This window comes from Pelophylax lessonae, assembly GCF_965119305.1.
Source record: "Pelophylax lessonae genome assembly, chromosome: 12".
In the NCBI taxonomy this organism is placed as follows: domain Eukaryota; kingdom Metazoa; phylum Chordata; class Amphibia; order Anura; family Ranidae; genus Pelophylax; species Pelophylax lessonae.
This window is the reverse complement of record NC_138779.1, coordinates 198,036,080-198,054,725: the sequence shown is the minus strand read 5'-3', so window position 1 is coordinate 198,054,725 and position 18,646 is coordinate 198,036,080. Positions and strand designations below refer to the sequence as shown.

Here is an 18,646-nt window from a genome sequence, read left to right as displayed (position 1 = left end):
CCCGCGAACAGCTGGCAGGGGCATCCCCATTGAAAGCAATGAGAGGCTGCCAGCTCCAGCATCTAGTTTAGGTCACTTGCATGCAATCGTTCATGCAGCAATCATATGGCCCCTTTCACACGGGCAATCCGATCTGCCTGTCAGTTTTTCAGGCGGACCTGATCGGATGATCCATGCATCCCTATGGGGCAGCGGGTGCCAGCGGCCGGGCCGATGCTACCTGTAAGGCGACCTAGGCAGCCGCCTAGGGCGCAACTTAGCAGGGGGCGCTGGCATCCTGCACCTGGAATCAGTAATGGACCGCCGGCCGGTGCGGCACTCCTCATGCTGTTCCGCCTGAGCGCTACAGCAAGCCATGCTATGTGAGGGCTTCAGCGTCGCCGAAATCCCCATAGGAAAGCATTGAATAATGCTTTCCTATGGGGAGGTCTAATGCGTGTGCACGGGCATTGCCGCGCATGCGCATTAGGTCTCCCCCTCTCGATCGATCCCCCGCTGAGCAGAACGGACTCCGTCGGGCGGTGCGCCCATGTGAAAGGGGCCTTAGTGAGCAATCGGCCCTGGATGCAGACTGCCTGTGTCCAGGGACGATCACTTACATGTGACCACTGCATGAGAGATTACATGCGAGTGGCTGGCTGCCTCCCTATAAATGAGAAATATGAAACCACTATGACGCTATGTTGATAAATCAATCCATAATGTCACTTGGAAAAATAGCGAATGCTGTTAGCTCCTCATAAATGGTCTTGAGTAACCTACTGCACACATGTAAAGAGAACAGTAGAGGGCACCAACATCTAAGTGTAGAGGATTTATTAAAAACATAAGTAAAAAGGGTTAGAATGCACTCACTGCATAAGACTAAACTGCCTATCATCAGAGTCCAGCCTTCTGTGGAGCCATGTGGTAGAGCAGAGTTAGGCAGGAAAGCAGCTGGAAGATGCAGAGCTGCACAGGGAAGCTGCTGGTATATGGTTGATGCTGTCATTCAGAGTGGAACTCAAGCAGGCATGAATGTAGCCAAAAGGCTTCCGGGGTATCTCGGCCAGCCATATTGGGCTCGGCTCCGCTTCAGCTGCTGTCAGGAGGGTTTGGCTGTGATGTCACATGTCACGTAGGGGTGTGTGGCTACGCATTTCAGTGCTGGCACTGCCCCTTTCTCAAGCCTCGCACAGCTAATCACAGGAATCCCCACTGAGGCTTTTGCATCTAATCAGTGTGCGGGTGCATTCACAGGTGTGAAAACACCCTAATTGTTCTGTTGTCCAAAATAAGAACCAGGAGGGCTAATTAGGCTCCTTGAGATAACACAGGAAGTGTGCACAGGACACAGTTCTGAATTACGATCAACAGGTATTTTTTATACTTATCGAGCAGATATAACAAAAGGCTTTAAAAGGTATATTTTTACAAACCAAAAGGGAACATCTTGGTTTTCATTTATTTTACCAGACCAGTCATTCACACCAAAATGCAAAAATAATATAAGAAAAAAACACTTTGTTATCATCATCTGCTTCCTCACCGCTGACCAGGGTCCGGTTGCTTGGCTGCCTGCTTGGTGGGCAGGGGTTGGCACCATCGGTAAGAGAACAGTTTAAAGGGGAGACACAATTCTCAATGTAGTCCGGACAGGCTCGCTGCACCGCTGGCTGGTAGAAGTACTGCACTGAAATCAACAGAAGTGTATTCATTATCTTCACTGGTAATGGCAGGAAAGGGGATATACCTTGTTCCTATTGCACAATTTATGTACACATATGTAGCACCCTCCTAGGTAGGTGCTAGTGAGAGAGTATAGTTTTGGGCTCTGTCTGCCTATCAGAGGGGCTGCAGGGAAATCTATATTGCTTTCTGCCTACCAGAGAGCAGGATCTGTGAGTTAGGTCTGCTCAGTGTGTGATTCTTTGGGTCTAGAGAGTATTTCACGCTGGTCCAATATGGAGGCATGTTGAACAGTGGGAGGAAACCTGACCAATGGATACACAGGCTTTAATAAAGTCCCAGTGATTGGTAGAGACTGGCTGTCTCAGTGCATTATAGGATACTGTATAAAAGCCAGGAGCACATGTGCTGCGGGGGTCTTTGGCTGGAGAGCAGAGTCCTGGAGGGAGGGTGGCGGCTTCCTCCTCCTCTGCGGCAGTGGCACGCGATCACAGGCAGTCAGCCTGGGGACCAGAGGAAAGAAACTGAACCCAGAGGTCCAGGAGAACTGACTGGAGGGATAGAGACACTGGAGACCCTCAAAAAACTATCGTAGTACAGGGGATTGTGTCTAGGGGCCTGACCTGAGGGGGGCCACCCCGGTGTAGGATAGTCAGAGGATGGGTGTCAGTCTGTGAAGTGAAAGGGGATACTAGGCAGGTATCCAGAAGATAATAAAATAATAAAAATCAGAGTAAAGAGTCAGCAGCCTGGCACTGTCACAGAGTCAGAAATCAGTCATTGAGGCACTCAGCCAGCCGTTATGGGAGCATGGGGAGATTTTAGAGGAGGCTGGAGGTGTGTTGGAGGCTTTGTGGACTCATCCATCCCTATTGGCTATCCTGTGGAAAATCACTGCATATTTGAGGCTTTATTACATTCTTAGTCTGGTGAGTGCATCCCCAAAGGGGTTTCCTTGAAAACACCTTGGCACCTGTGTGGAGCACCTCAAGCACCTTATCCAGCACTTTATTTATATTGTAAATGGACTATAATTTTGGACTGCACATTACTTAGCACTTTTGCACCTTTTTTGCACTATTAATGTATTGTGAATGCACTATATATATATATATATATAATAATATATTAATGATTATATAATAATATATTATCATTAGTGCACTTTATTATCAAATTTTGCCATTTTATTTTACATTATTGGAAGAATTTGGATATTTTAAATTGCAGATTTGAGCACTAGTGCACTTTATTATTACTTACATCACAATAGCGATAAATTCTATGCCTGATAGCGCTGTTTTAGATTATTTTATTATTTTTCTTGGTTTTTAACCTAAGTGAGCAGCAGCTGCAGGATACACTATTTTTTATTATTTTTATATATTTTTTTTATACTTTATTTCACTTAGCGCGGGTTTTAACACATTTATTATTACAGGTATTCTGAAGATATTCTACCAAACTAAGTCGTCTGAACAGAGACTTGACCTAAATTCATCTAGTGGCAAGGTGAATCTGCAGCCTGGCTGCATCTCCAGATAGGAGTCCTCATCCATTGTGAATAGTTCAATTTGGAGTATCCCACTATTCCCTTTAAAATAAAACACCAAAAACAGCTACATACCCCTGGACTGATCATTGACTGAGCCAAAGGAGTAAAGTGTTAATCTGTGAATGCCAGTATTGCTAACGGTAACCCAGGGGGACCCGAGAGTGTATTATCCAGCAGTCCTCAAGGGGGCAGTGCTACACATATATGCTTCAGCTTTTTGCAGCCAATGCTAATAAAGTATTACAAGCGCATTTGCATTAGTGATACAAATCACACAAATGTTTTTCTTGTCCCAGTATGTTAAAACATTATTGATATTTGTATAATGTTATTCCTTCTTCCCATATAAATGATAATTTTACTCCATATGCTTGTAAGTAGGTGCTTCCAAAATGTTCTGTGTGTTAAAAGTATTTTTTTCTATTATATTCCTGGGTTCGGTATTTCAACTGAATTCATATGTAAAAACTATTTGTTGCAATGTAGGTTAGTTAGTTGACCTCTGAGCGGGCGGTTCCTGAGAAGGAAGGGTTAACATTGCTTGCCAGGTTTTCTCGCTCTTTTCAGGAAGGGTACCGCCCCCTGTAGGTCATACCATATACCAGTAAATAGGGGCTCATTATTGCCCAGAAATAGTTGAGGGGAAATACTGCCAAATTATAGTCATTAACTCTTTTGGTTTGCACCCTCTCGGGGAGCCCAGTCGGGGTTCCAAGGAGTATGGACTTATATGGACTTATGCTACCAGTTTCTGGACTCAGGGGTGTAACTACAGGGGTTGCAGGGGTTGCGATTGCTACCGGGCCCCATGGTCAAGGGGGCCTGTGTGGCTCCCCTGCACACCTGGATAGGAGGGGCGGTGGCGGCAGCATGTAGAGTAATCACTGTCCTCCTTTTTCCTCATGTAGCTGCAGGAGAAAATGGAGGAGATTGATTCCTCTGTATGCTGCCCCTGCCACTCCTCCTATCCAGTTCACTTGTGTTCTGCTGTCTCTGGGCCCCTGTGTGCTCCCCTGGTTCCCCCCCCCCCACTGTGCTCCCCCCAGGCTTGAAGGGAAGGGCCCCGGCCAGGGGTCCGGGGGGCCCTTCATGGTTTCTTGCACCGGGGCCCTGAAGGTTCTAGTTACGCCTCTGTCTGGACTCATGGATTATTTGCTACCCCATGGGGATTTATTGCCAATAATAGACTTTTGCATTGCAAAGAACTTTTTAAGGACTTTACTACAACGTTGTACAGGACTATGTGTTGAAGATGTCCTTAAGAACTGTTCGTTTATTATATTTATCTACTTCAGTAAAAGATCTTTGTTGCTCATCTAATCTGCCTGGCCTGAAGTCTCTGAAGGGGTGCATGCATGGCGTATCAAAGAACAAGGAAACAGGTGACATGGCAAGGGTGACAGACTCTGGTAGTGAAGGGGTGTTATCCTTGGCCCATTCACTAGTGAAGCCCCGTAGGAGCTGCTAGAGTATTGCCCAGATATTCCTCACTTCTGTACTGACAGCCAGGCAGCCAGGTGTACACACTTCAGCTCGTTGGAGTCAAAGACCAGTCTAGGGGTGTTGTTTTGTAGTTTTATTTTAGAGGAACTTTGATAGGGTAAGGGGTTTGCAGTGGGATAATCCAGAACAAAACTATTCACAAGCTAAGGACTCTAGTGGGTCTAGGCTGATCTAAGATGGAGCATTAGGCGAAGTCCCTTGACGGGAACAGATGGCAGACTTCTCCTGTTTAGCAGTGTAGAAATAAAGAAGCTTGAGCAAAGTCCCTTGCAGTAAGTGGAAGGTGGACAGAGCTTTTCAGATCACTAGCCAGTGATCCCTTTAGCTGGGCCCTTAGCTGACTAGAGAACAGGAGAGGGGGTTTAACAGCACTAGTCCCTGAGATCCCATAGATGTCTGCACTCAGAGCAACTGGAGAGCAACCAGAAGGCTATTTCAGTGATACCAGATGGATTCTTAGCGAACTCCCTCTTAGTCAGCTTAGAACCAGGGCAGCTCTTTCATTCCAGTTTCAGGCCCTCAAGTCACCCACCTGAGGCCGCGTGGCAGCAAGTGCCAGGGGAGGTAAGCCTGCCTCAAACCAGGCTGGTGCAATCCACTATGGGAAGGACCCATAGTTTGTGTTCTCTGAATATATATGCCAGCCCCCAGCATGCTCAGGGGCACCTCCCCCTCTAATTGGCCAGAGCTGCAAACATATTCATGCTGCCTATTTGCCTTGCTTCCACCTATGTTCTGGAAAACTCCACTAGTTTCCAGAAAGCAGGAGGAGCCCAAGTAAACTTAACCACTTAAGCACCCCGGAAGATTTTACCCCCTTCCTGACCAGGGTTTTTTTTTTGCGATTTTTTACTGCGTGACTTTAACGGACAATTGCGCGGTCGTGCGACACCGTACCTAAACGAATTTCACGTCCTTTTTTTCCCACAAACAGAGCTTTCTTTTGGTGGTATTTGATCACCTGTGCGATTTTTTGATCATGCACTATAAACAAAAAAAGAGCGTACATTTTGCAAAAATAACAATATTTTTCACTTTTTTTTATATGAAATTCCCCCCCAAAAAAATGTAAAAATCAAAATTTTTTAACATTTTCAGCCAAATTGTTTTATGCTACATATGTTTGGTAAAAAAAAAAAATCGCAAAAAGCGTATTTTGATTGGTTTGCGCAAAAGTTATTGCGTTTACTAACAAAGGGAAAGATTTTTGTCATTTTTGGTGTTTTTTTTTTTTTTAACGAGTAATGGCGGCGATCTGCGATTTTTTTGCGGTACTGCGACATTGCAGCGGACAGATCGGACCCTTGACTGACATTTTTGACACTTTTGGGGTTACCAGTGACATTACTGCAGTAATCAGTGCTATACATATGCACTGTTACTGTAAAAATGACACTGGCAGGGAAGGGGTTAACTGTATTGGACAGGGAGGGGTTAAGTGTGTCCTAGGGGCGTGATTCTAACTGTAGTGGGACATGGCTACTAGTGTAAAAACAGAGATCAACGGTTCTACATAGTAGAACCGTCTGATCTTCATTTTTACACAGGGGAGAATGACAGGCGGCTTGTTTACATAAGCAGCTCTGCCTTTCTCCCGCTGTACCGACGATCGTAGTGTGACCGGCGGACATCGGGTCCGCCGGTCACACGCCCGCACTCCTCCCTGAACGAGCCGAGGCGGGCGCGCGCCTCAGCGGGCTTGCGCTCGCCCGCTATTGGCTCAAATCCCAGTGACAGGCGAGCGACGTAGATCTACGTCACTCTGCCTGGCCGGGGCTGACTGCCGCAGTAAATATACTGTGCGCAGTCGGCAACCGGTTAAAGTGATTATAATGGAAAAATATGTATAAAGAAAAGTAACAAACATGTTATATTTAACTGCTCTGTGCAGCGGTTTTGCACAGAACAGCTCCAATCCTCCTCTTCTCGGGTCCCCCATCGGCGCTTTGGGCTCCTACCCCTTGCCGAGTGCCCCCATAGCAAACCGCTTGCTATGGGAGCACTCGCATGCTCACTCCTGAGCCGAGTCTCTGCGTCCATAAGACACGGACAGTGCGGCTCAGCCCTGCCCCTCACTCCTGTCTCACTGGCTGTGTCTCAGTCAATCAGGAGGGAGAGACTCGGGTCGCGTGCACATTGCTGGATCAAGATCAGGTTTATGGAAAGTATTGAGGGGGCTGAGGGGGGAGCTGCACACTGAAGGTTTTTTTACCTTCAAGTAGAGAATGCATGAAGGTAAAAAACCTTCAGCCCTTACAACCACTTTAACAGCACCAGAACATCATGAGCAGTTTTGACTAGTAAATTGCAGCACTCTGTTAGGCAGAATGCTAAACATAAATTTGCCCTTAGCTCCACCGTTAGGCGGAGGAGCAAATGACACTAACCTAACTATTTACATCCTAGCACCTATACTAGGGGAGTGCTACACTAGCAACCAGTTCCCCAAATACTGGAACCGACCCAGCAGGACAGAGTATCTAGGGACCTAGCCTTGAGTAGTACTTTTGAAACACGTCAGCCAGGCATATGGGGGCACCATCACGTCATCCAGCACCATAGAAGTATCCTGGCAGTCCTGGAGGCGATTGGTTCAATTTTTCTTACATGTGTGCTATTATCATGCGTTTGTGAGTACAATGTATGCTTTTTTGGATTTTGATAATTTTTTTAAAGTGATAATGCATGAGGTCGGTGCGCCCTTCTCTTGTTGTTGTTTTTCAGTATACCCTTGGTCCTGAGAGGGCAGCAAGACCCCAGATGGTGATAACAGACCATATAAGACCACTCACCTTCCCACATACCACTTGAGCGCAGGAGAGATACTGTGTTGGATTACCAAGCCTGGAGTCACAGAGGAAAGTGTATGTCAAGAAGGGCATACCAATAACCAAGATGGCTCCTCTGGGCGGATTCCTGTGTGCCCAGTGGGGCCATCTTGGTTATTGGCATGCCCTTCATAAAGTCCAGTTCCTTGCCCTTTACATGCACTTAGAAAATGTGCACGTACCTATGAGTGTGCACATACATGTGACAGTTCGTGGCACCAAACAGGTTGTTTAAACTGAGTCAGTGCTCTGCTCCAGTGCTATCTTGTCAAAAGGGTTCCAATGCTAACCTGCAATCTGTTATCCTGCATCTGATTCCAGTTACTGACTTGGCTTGTCTTGACTGCTCCTTGAACTCTTCCTGCACCAACCCCGGCTTGTCTTCTGACCCTCACTTCTGTCTGCTCCCTTGGCTTTTACACCACTGATCTTTTACAGAATCTGGCCTGTGCCCTGACTATGCTTTTGTCTGCGCCCCTGCACCTGATCTGACTACCAGTATCTGACTCGGCCTGCCTGACCCCTCTTCTATCCAGCCTGCTGCTATTCCTCTGCTGCAAGTATCAGCTGTCAGCCTGTACCTCACCAGTCTGCTGCCACCAGTGCCAGCCTGTCTTGCCTACTGCTGACCTGCCATGACCCAGCTTGTCTAATCCGCTGTGGTTCACCACCAGTTTACCACTGCTGGCCTGGATATCATATCGGCTTTACTGCTAGCAAGACCAACAGGCACTCATGCCACTCTGCCTGTTTTCTCTATCAGGGGCCCTGAGCCAGAGGTGAAGGAGAGATCTTCCTCAGCATGTCAGGCCCTCCACCGTGTACATGTAGTAGGGGCCCTGGGAGAAGAACAAGCATGGAGTAATGGAGAAATGCATTTTATGTATCCAATAGCAACATATGGATCGGTCACTGGGAGTGAGGTGATAGGAGTTGGTGGATGTACAGTGAGCCTCTCTCAATCTCCGACCAGCGATTGGGCGCAGGTAAACTGGACCAGTAGACCACAGCTCGTAGATGGGTGGCATAGTAGTAGTTGATAATATTTGGGGCTCCTAGACCTCCTCATATCTTTAATGAGAATAATACTGAGTTGGCGATACAATGGGATTTATTGTTCCATATGAATCCTACGAAACCTCAGTGAAGAGCTTTCAGTTGTTTCAAGGGTATAGATACCAGTAGGGTTTCGAAAAAATAAAAAATTCTAGGACTTGTCAGCTTTTTATTGCTGTCTGTGTCCCCGTTGTTGAGAATCACCCTCTCTATTTTTCCTGTTTACTATCATCATCGCAAAGAAAGAAAATCCCAAAAGTTTGGTTGTCCCCAGAAGAGTAATAGAGGGAAAATCTTCTAATGGTGACACAATTCTGGTGACACCCCAGCATGCCTTCACTTTGCAGGGATTTCCTCCCACTTACTGTTTTGGTTACGGAACAGGAAGTGAAGGGATATCTCCACAATGGGACACAGATGGCATTAACCACTTGCCGACCGCCGCACGACTATCTACGTCGGCGGTCAGCCCCTCACAGGCAAACTAACGTAGGGCTACGTTGCTTGCTTGTGAGGGTCTAGGGAGCGAGCGCGCGCCCCCGGAGGTGCGCTCCCGCTCCCGCGTGGTCACGGACCCCCCCCGCGCGTGTGACCAGCGGACCCGATGTCCGCCGGCCACTCGGCGATCGGCGGGGGAGAGGGAGAATGTCAGGCAGCTTGTGTAAACAAGCTGCCTGTCATTCTCCTCGCTGTAAAGACACTGATCACATGGATCTACTATGTAGATCCGTTGATCAGTGTCCTTACAGCTCAAGCCACAGCCAATCACAGTAGAAAGCACGCCCCTAGGGACACACACAGCCCCTCCCTCCCAAATAAAGTTAACGCCTTCACTACCAGTGTATTTTTACAGTAATAGTGCATATATATAGCACTGATTACTGTAGAAATGTCACTGGTAACCCCAAAAGTGTCAAAAATGTCAGTCAAGGGTCCGATCTGTCCGCCGCAATGTCGCAGTACCGCAAAAAAAAAATCGCAGATCGCCGCCATTACGCGTTTAAAAAAAAACAACAAAAATGACAAAAATCTTTCCCTTTGTTAGTAAACGCAATAACTTTTGCGCAAACCAATCAAAATACGCTTTTTGCGATTTTTTTTACCAAACATAGGTAGCATAAAACAAATTGGCCGAAAATGTTAAAAAATTTTGATTTTTACATTTTTTTTGGGGGGAATTTCATATAAAAAAATGTGAAAAATATTGCTATTTTTGCAAAATTGACGCTTTTTTTTTGTTTATAGCGCGTGATCAAAAAATCGCACAGGTGATCAAATACCACCAAAAGAAAGCTCTGTTTGTGGGAAAAAAAGGACGCCAAATTCGTTTAGGTACAGCATCGCACAACCGCGCAATTGTCCGTTAAAGTCACGCAGTGCCGAATCGCAAAATACCCCCTGGTCGGAATGGGGGTAAAATCTTCCGGGGCTTAAGTGGTTAAAAAACCTGACAGGGGTCTCTTAATAAAAAAAAACGTTTGCCTTTATTGACACTTTAATTTATGGGAGGTGCCACTGCTTCTGTGCTCTGTATCATGTGACCATTTTGATTGGCTCTCACAGTGGTCTCATGATTGGGAGTCCTTCCCCCTGGCCTAATCAATAGCCACCCACAAGAGGTTAAAAAGGGAGCTGCACCCTGGTGAACATTGATCTCTTCCATGTTGTTCAGGTAGATCTCCCTCTCTCTAAGCCCTGGTCTAAATACAAAAGAATTAAAAAGAAAAAGAGAAGAGCGCACAGATCTCATGCAATAAAAAGTAAAAACATTTATTATATAAAAAAACAAAGTGGCAACACACATTTTACCCCACTTGGGACAGAGCGCATCAGGCTAGAGGTGAGCAGTCAAGCAGCAAGTCACAAACCACAGCCAATAGCGGGGCTGGAAAGGATGCAGTTATCCTTGTCCTCTCCGAAGAACGGGACCTGCTATAGAGGTCTTGAAACCAGCAGCATCAATGATCTTCTGGGTGCACCACTCAAGGGAAGAGGTGCAAGCTGAGTTAGGATGGCAGTCAATGGAGCAAGGTGCAGGATGTCCCTCTTTGCACCTCTTCCCCTGAGTAATGCACCCAGAAGATCATGGACACTGATGGTTTGATTGTTCTGATTAGACCAGTACAAAGCAGAGGACAGAACAGCCACCAGGAGGTAATATATCCTAATGTGACTTACAGAGGAGAAGGATGGACAAGGATATTGCAACGATCGATACGATGATGGAAATGGCGACAAGGATTCTGGATGCATGGTGTAAAGAACACAGGGACAACTTCTCCTCTGAACTGCAAAGACTTTCACATCTGAAAAAATCTGTAAGAGTTAAAAGTAGTCATATTAGAAAAAAAAAACTAAGCTCTGCTTACACTAAAAAAGGCAAATAAAACGTTAATATACAATAATGTGAGAGATCCTGATTATCTCTATAAAAAGTGTATTTTGTGCCAAGCCCATTTCTCTAACTGCCATAAGCATGAGATGAAATTTGAATATGTGTTCCTATGTGTAGCACCTCTGTGTAACCACGCCTCTTCCTCAGCACCTGTGTGTAACCACGCCTCCTCTGCACCTGTGTGTAACCACACCTCCTCTGCACCTGTGTGTAACCACGCCTCTTCCTCAGCACCTGTGTAACCACGCCTCTTCCTCAGCACCTGTGTGTAACCACACCTCCTCTGCACCTGTGTGTAACCACGCCTCCTCCTCCTCAGCACCTGTGTGTAACCACGCCTCTTCCTCAGTACCTGTGTGTAACCACACCTCCTCTGCACCTGTGTGTAACCACGCCTCTTCCTCACACCTGTGTGTAGCCACATCTCCTCCTCAGCACCTGTGTGTAACCACGCCTCTTCCTCAGTACCTGTGTGTAACCACACCTCCTCTGCACCTGTGTGTAACCACGCCTCTTCCTCACACCTGTGTGTAGCCACATCTCCTCCTCAGCACCTGTGTGTAACCACGCCTCTTCCTCACCACCTGTGTGTAACCACACCTCCTCTGCACCTGTGTGTAACCACGCCTCTTCCTCACACCTGTGTGTAACCACGCCTCCTCCTCACACCTGTGTGTAACCACGCCTCTTCTTCACACCTGTGTGTAGCCACACCTCCTACTCCTCAGTACCTGTGTGTAACCATACCTCCTCCTCAGCACCTGTGTGTAGCCACGCCTCCTCCTCAGCACCTGTGTGTAGCCACGCCTCCTCCTCAGCATCTGTGTGTAGCCCCAGCTCCTCCTCAGCACCTGTGTGTAGTCACACCTCCTCCTCAGCACCTGTGTGTAGCCACAGCTCCTCCTCAGCACCTGTGTGTAACCATGCCTCCTCCCCAGCACCTGTGTGTAGCCACACCTCCTACTCCTCAGTATCTGTGTGTAACCATGCCTCCTCCTCAGCACCTGTGTGTAGCCACGTCTCCTCATAAGCATCTTTGTATAGTCACATCTCCTCCTCAGCACGTGTGTAGCCACACCTTCTCAGCACCTGTGTGTAGCCACACCTCCTCCTAAGCACCTGTGTGTAGCCACACCTCCTCCTAAGCACCTGTGTGTAGCCACATCTCCTCCTCAGCATGGTGCGAACACCATTTACATATGCATGCACAACCTACGTATGCGTTCGGTTCGGCGCACAAACACAGGGGGCGGGGTTCTTAAAAAAAATTTATTATTTGCTTTATTACAATTTTTGTTTTACTTTCACTCTGTCCCATTCATTTTTTTTTTTCTGTTTTGTTATTACTTTTATTTCTATCACAATAAATGTAAACATCGCTTGTGGTATAAATAAAACATGACAGGTCCTCTCTATGGAGACATCTGGGGTCTATAGGACCCCAAATCTCTCCTCTATCCTGGAAAGCATGAGATGGATGTAATTAATGCCCCTTTAAGACCCTCCCACTAGTAAAATGTATGCACACGACTATTTTATGCGGTTTGGAGGCACACCCTGTGCGTAGGTGGGGAAAGGGGGGTTTTTGGGGGTCATGATTGAGTTCAAAACCCTGTGTATTTTGAATAGGATGGGAGAGACTTCAAAGCTTTGAACAGATGGGATCAGATGACACCGCAACAGGAACGCTTTTGCGTCTGAATTTCAGCTTTAAAGGTCCATAAATATCAGCTAGAAGAGTTACCCCATACTGTCCAATGAGACTTTAAGCCCTGTCCCCTTGTCACCTCCATAGTCTCCTTACTCTGATTTTGCTGTTCGGTAGCGGTTGAGATGATCACACCAGCTTCATCTACCGGTAGCGTGGCACAGCCTTCCGCCACACTTTCCTCTCCACTTCTGCTTGGATTGTTCCCATTCTGCAAAATTAACAACAACAATGCAAGATAAGAATGAGACCATTAAAAATAAGATTAGATCAGTCTGGTGATAGGTCACTTGGCCGAGTGCTACAGGTTTACTTACCGCCCCCTCCTGGCCATACAAACACTGTAACTGCAAGCTTGATTTTAGCTAGCATACAAGCTAATTTGTAGCTGCTTCAAATGAATATCTGGGCAAAATGAAAAAAAAATATACACAGTATATATTCTGTAAATCTCTGCAATACATCATGCACATTTCCCCAGATTTTAAATCTTTAAAAATGTACAACTCCTCCTGCTCATACAGACTGTCAGGAAAACTGTGGTCATGTTCCTGCCAGAAGAACTGTGCATGCGCACAGAACAGCAGGCAGACCTGTGCACAGATATAGGGCTGTGCGCACATCAGTGCATTTACGCTTAGGCGCATGAGGTGGTGGGAAATGCTGGCTGGTACTGCTTGCTGGTACTGCTGGTGGGAACTGCTGGCTGATACTGCTGGTGGGTACTGCTGTCTGTTACTGCTGGCGGGTACTGCTGGTGGGTACTGATGGCTGGTACTGCTGTGGGTAGTACTCATTGCTGGCTGGTACTGCAGGCTGGTACTATTGGTGGGTACTGCTGGCTGGTACTGCAGTGGGTACGGCTGGCTGGTACTGCTGTGGGTACTGCTGGCTGGTACTACTGCTGGGAAATGCTGGCTGGTACTCCTGGCTGGTACTGCTGGCGGGTACGCCTGGGGGGTACTGCTGGCTGCTACTGCTGTGGGTACTGCTGGCTGCTACTGCTGGCGGGTACAGTTGGCTGGTACTGCTGGTGGTTACTGCTGGCTGGTAATGCTGGTACGTACTGCTAGTGGGAAATGATGGCTGGTACTGCTGTGGGTACTGCTAGCTGGTACTGCTGGCTGGTACTTCTGGCGGGTACTACGGGCTGGTACTGCTGTGGGTTGTACTCACTGCTGGCTGATACTGCTGGCTGGTACTGCTGGTGGGAAATGATGGTGGGTACTGCTGGTGGGTACTGCTGGCTGGTACTGCTGTGGGTATTGCTTGTGGGAAATGCTGGCTGGTTCTGCTGGTGGGTACTGCTGGCTGGTACTGCTGGAGGGTACTGCTGGCTGGTACTGCTGTGGGTACTGCTGGCTGGTACTGCTGGTGGGAAATGCTGGTGGGAAATGCTGGCTGGTACTGCTGGTGGGAAATGCTGGTGGGTACTGTTGGCTGGTACTGCTGTGGGTACTGCTGGTAGGAAATGCTGGCTGGTACTGCCGGCTGGTACTGATATGGCTATTGCTGCCTGGTACTGCTGTGGGTATTGCTGGCTGGTAATGCTGGCTGGTAATGCTGTGAGTACTGCTGGCGGGTACTGCTGTGGGTATTGCTGGCTGGTATTGCTGTGGGTACTTCTGGCTGGTACTGCTGTGGGTATTGCTGGCTGATACTGTTGTGGGTATTGCTAGCTGGTAGTGCTGGTGGGAAATGCTGGCTCGAGACAGTGTGAGGAGCAGCGCCGCGCTGAAGGAAGCATGGTGCAGAGCCGATGCTTCCTCTCTCGGTCAGTCCTGACAGTCTGAGTCACAGGCGAAGTGATATCAAATCCACTCCGCCTGTAACTCAGACTCTCAGGACGGAGTCGGAACTATACAGGTAGCATCGGCTCCATTCTGACAGCTCAGCTGTCAGCCTGAGCTGCAGTGGTGTGTTTCAGAGCCCCAAACGCCGCCGGCTCTCCCCACGAGCATCGGCTCCATTCGGACAGCTCAACTGTCAGCCAAGATATCAGGGGAGCCAGACCAAATGATTTTGGGGGCTGTACGTTCCCAGTGCTCCTTCTGGGCCTATATTGAGGTAGGGGCCTGGAGCTGCAGCTCCAATAACTCCTACGTTAATCTGGCCCTGAGCTGCAGTGGAGTGTGTCAGAGCCCCAGACGCCTATGGCTCTTCCCATGGCAATGCCCGGTCTGTGCCTGAAATTACTCTCCAGTCCATCAAGGCCACTACTTTCATCCTTCGCAACTACACCAGCCCTGTGTGCAGTTTACAGCTTGTTTACATGTAACTGATACTTAATAAATTACACTTATTATCTTGCTTATACTGATCTGACGCCCTCTTCTATTTGTTAAGTGTTGTCACCCTTAGATAGGAAGTGTGCCAATGGCAGGATCACCAAAACAAAATTAAATAAAATAAAGAAATAGAAAAATAAAACAAATGCAGTCACCTTATCTACAGATTGATAACTGCAATTTATAAGAGCTAGGAACGGGGAACGGGGGGGGGGGGGGGGGCAGCTGCCCCTAAAGCAATGTTTCTATATGAAGGGGGGCTCCATGTAGCAAGCTGCTCCCTCCTTACCACATGCATGCTCTGGGTGTCTACCATCTGTATTTTTACAGACAGTTTGTTAAAGAAAAGCCTATTCTCTCCCCCCGGATAAAGTTTGTAGAAAAGAAAAACTGTCTGTGAAAATATCGACTCTATACTACATCATGGATGAGTGGTCCATTCCTCAGCAAGTGTGCGGGGGAGGAAACACTGTAATACATTAGATAACTATGTCTCTTGATATCTTGGCATAACCAATAGCAACACTTCAACCTGCCCCTTCCCTAGCGCCATCAGCTGGCCACATTGAAGTCACGTCAAGGAGAAGAGTGAGGCTTAACAGTTGTCTGACTGTCACAAGACACAACCTAGAGTCAGGAGGGTGATTATACTCAGGATGTTAAGTGAACTCATAGAACAGAAGAAGATGGAATGGCAGTTACGTCAGTGCCGGGGGTCCTCTCTCCTTCATTTGCAGCACCCCATGGCACCTAAGGGTAGTCAAGTCATGGCTGACAACCCAGCCACCCTCTCATATCCATGGCCAGATTTAATGTACAGACAGATCAAATATTTCGGAAAACAAAACACTTGACTGCACCCAACGCTGAAATGCCACTCCAGGGTGGAGTCAACCAATTTTATTACATTCCCTCTTGTTTTATTGTCACTGATGGGAATGTGAGATAGGAAGCTTCTGAGCTCCGAACAAACATATCCATAACGGAGATGTGTTTTTTCTGCCTTTTTAGGTTTATATTGCTTCTTACGTCTTTTATCCAGTGCTGTTGTGTTGGTTGGAATGTGCTCTAGACTGCACACGATTTTTTTTCGCCAACAACAACCAACTTCAGAAGTGATGTCATGTGATGGTTTACTTTCCGTGTGTTTTTTCTTCTCTGAGCATGCCCAGTCTTGCTCATCTGATTTTTGTCTGCCGAAATCTGTACTGACTGACGAACAATCGGCCGTTCTGTTGACGGCCAACAAAAATTTTATTGCATGCAGACCAGATTTTGTTCGGCCGAAAAGTCGCAGTCGGTTGTCGGAAGCATCATACTAACAAGCCGACAATCGGCCGATCGGACGTTGGCCGAATATTTACGGCCGACAATCGGTACGTGTGTACGGGGCATTACACTGGGAGGGTATTAACCACTTTAGCCCCGGAGGATTTGGCTGCTCAAAGACCAGGCCCTATTTTTCAATTCAGCACTGCGTGATTTTAACTGACAATTGCGCGGTCGTGTGACACTGTACCCAAAAGAAATTTACGTACTTTTTTTCCCACAAACAGAGCTTTCTTTTGGTGGTATTTGATCACCTAGGCAATTTTTATTTTTTGCGCTATAAACAAAAAAATGGCAACAATTTTGAAAAAATAACAATATTTTTCACATTATTTTATATGAAATTCTCAAAAAAAATGTAAAAATAATTTTTTTTAACATTTTAGGCCAATTTGATTTCTGATACATATTTTTGGTAAAAAAAAAAAAAAAAAAATTGCAATAAGCGTATTTTGATTGGTTTGCGCAAAAGTTATTGCGTTTACTAACTACGAGAAAGATTTGTCATTTTTATTGTTTTTTTTTTTTTTTTTTACTAGTAATGGCGGCGATCTGCGATTTCTTTTGCAGGACTGCGACATTGCTGCGGACAGATCGGACCCCTCACTAACATTTTTGGGGGTACCAGTGACATTACTACAGTAATCAGTTCTAAAAATATGCACTGTTACTGTAAAAACGACACTGGCAGGGAAGGGGTTAACTTTACTGGTGATCAAGGGGTTAAGTGTGTCCCTAGGGGCTGTTCCTCACAGAGTGCGGAGTTCGGGGGTGCACTACTACGTGCAGAGTTCTGGGGTTTGCTATGTACGTAGTGCAGAGTTCAGGGGGGCGCTGCCTACAGAGTGCAGTGTTGGGGGGGGGGGGGCAGGAGGGGGGTTGTTCCTCACAGAGTGCAGAGTTAGGGGGTGCACTACTACGTGCAGAGTTCTGGGGTTTGCTATGTACGTAGTGCAGAGTTCAGGGGGGCGCTGCCTACAGAGTGCACAGTTGGGGGGGGGGGGCAGGAGGGAGGTTGTTCCTCACAGAGTGCAGAGTTAGGGGGTGCACTACTACGTGCAGAGTTCTGGAGTCTGCTATGTACGTAGTGCAGGGTTCAGGGGTGCGCTGCCTACAGAGTGCAGACGTTAGAGGTGCTCTACACACACTGTGCAGAGTTCAGCCTTCTTCCACCGCTGCTTACCTCTGCATCACCCATCCATATCTCACTTTCACCCCTCTTCAGCTATGACCTCTGTATACCCCCCAACTCATAGCTGTTGTTTTTGCATCTGCAGTGGCAGGAGAGGGGAAGAGGTCAGGCGTCATAACTAGAGTTAGAATACACATGGAAACCAGGGACAAAGTACTACATAGGGAACAAACCTGCAAAATAAAAATCTGATGATAGTTCTTTTAAAACTCACCTGGTCTCTGTTGCTTTCTGTAAAAATATCAAATACAGAGATTCGTTTTGATGCCTAGAAAAAAAAAAAAAAAAAACACAATTGTACAGCAAATATGGTATACAATGTACAGTATCTCACAAAAGTGAGTACACCCCTTACATTTTTGTAAATATTTTATTATATCTTTTCATGTGACAACACTGTAGAAATGACACTTTGCTACAATGTAAAGTAGTGAGTGTACAGCTTGTATAACAGTGTAAATTTACTGTCCCCTCAAAATAACTCAACACACAGCCATTAATGTCTAAACCGCTGGCAACAAAAATGAGTACACCCCTAAGTGGAAATGTCCAAGTTGGGAACAATTAGCCATTTTCCCTCCCCAGTGTCATGTGACTCGTTAGTGTTACAAGGTCTCAGGTGTGAATGGGGAGCAGGTGCGTTAAATGTGGTGTTATCGCTCTCACTCTCTCATACTGGTCACTGGAAATTCAACATGGCACCTCATGGCAAAGAACTCTCTGAGGATCAGAAAAAAAAAGTATTTGTTGCTCTACATAAAGATGGCCTAGGGGCTATAGGAAGATTGCCAATACCCTAAAACTGAGCTGCAGCATGGTGGCCAAGACCATACAGCGGTTTAACAGGACAGGTTCCACTCAGAACAGGCATAGATGTAGGAGTGGTGTCAGCACTGCTGCAGAGGTTGAAGGGGTGGGGGGGGGTCAGCCTGTCAGTGCTCAGACTATACGCCGCACACTGCATCAAATTGGTCTGCATGGCTGTCGTCCCAGAAGGAAGCCTCTTCTAAAGATGATGGAAAGCCCGCAAACAGTTTGCTGAAGACAAGCAGACTAAGGACATGGATTACTGGAACCATGTCCTGTGGTCTGATGAGACCAAGATAAACTCATTTGGTACAGAC

At 46.9% G+C, this 18,646-nt stretch overlaps 1 protein-coding gene across 1 annotated transcript in view; it reads right to left on the bottom strand.

Moving 5' to 3' along the window:
* Positions 1 to 18,646, bottom strand: part of LOC309567677 (transmembrane protease serine 3-like) — an 80,947-nt gene that overhangs the window by 54,552 nt on the left and 7,749 nt on the right. Inside the window, exons 2-5 of the mRNA XM_082273113.1 lie at positions 17,737 to 17,790; positions 12,810 to 12,924; positions 10,789 to 10,926; positions 1,529 to 1,672 (exon numbers count right to left, since the gene is read on the bottom strand). Coding sequence (XP_082129239.1) covers positions 1,529 to 1,672; positions 10,789 to 10,926; positions 12,810 to 12,924; positions 17,737 to 17,790 — 451 coding nt within the window. The remainder of the gene's footprint in view (positions 1 to 1,528; positions 1,673 to 10,788; positions 10,927 to 12,809; positions 12,925 to 17,736; positions 17,791 to 18,646) is intronic.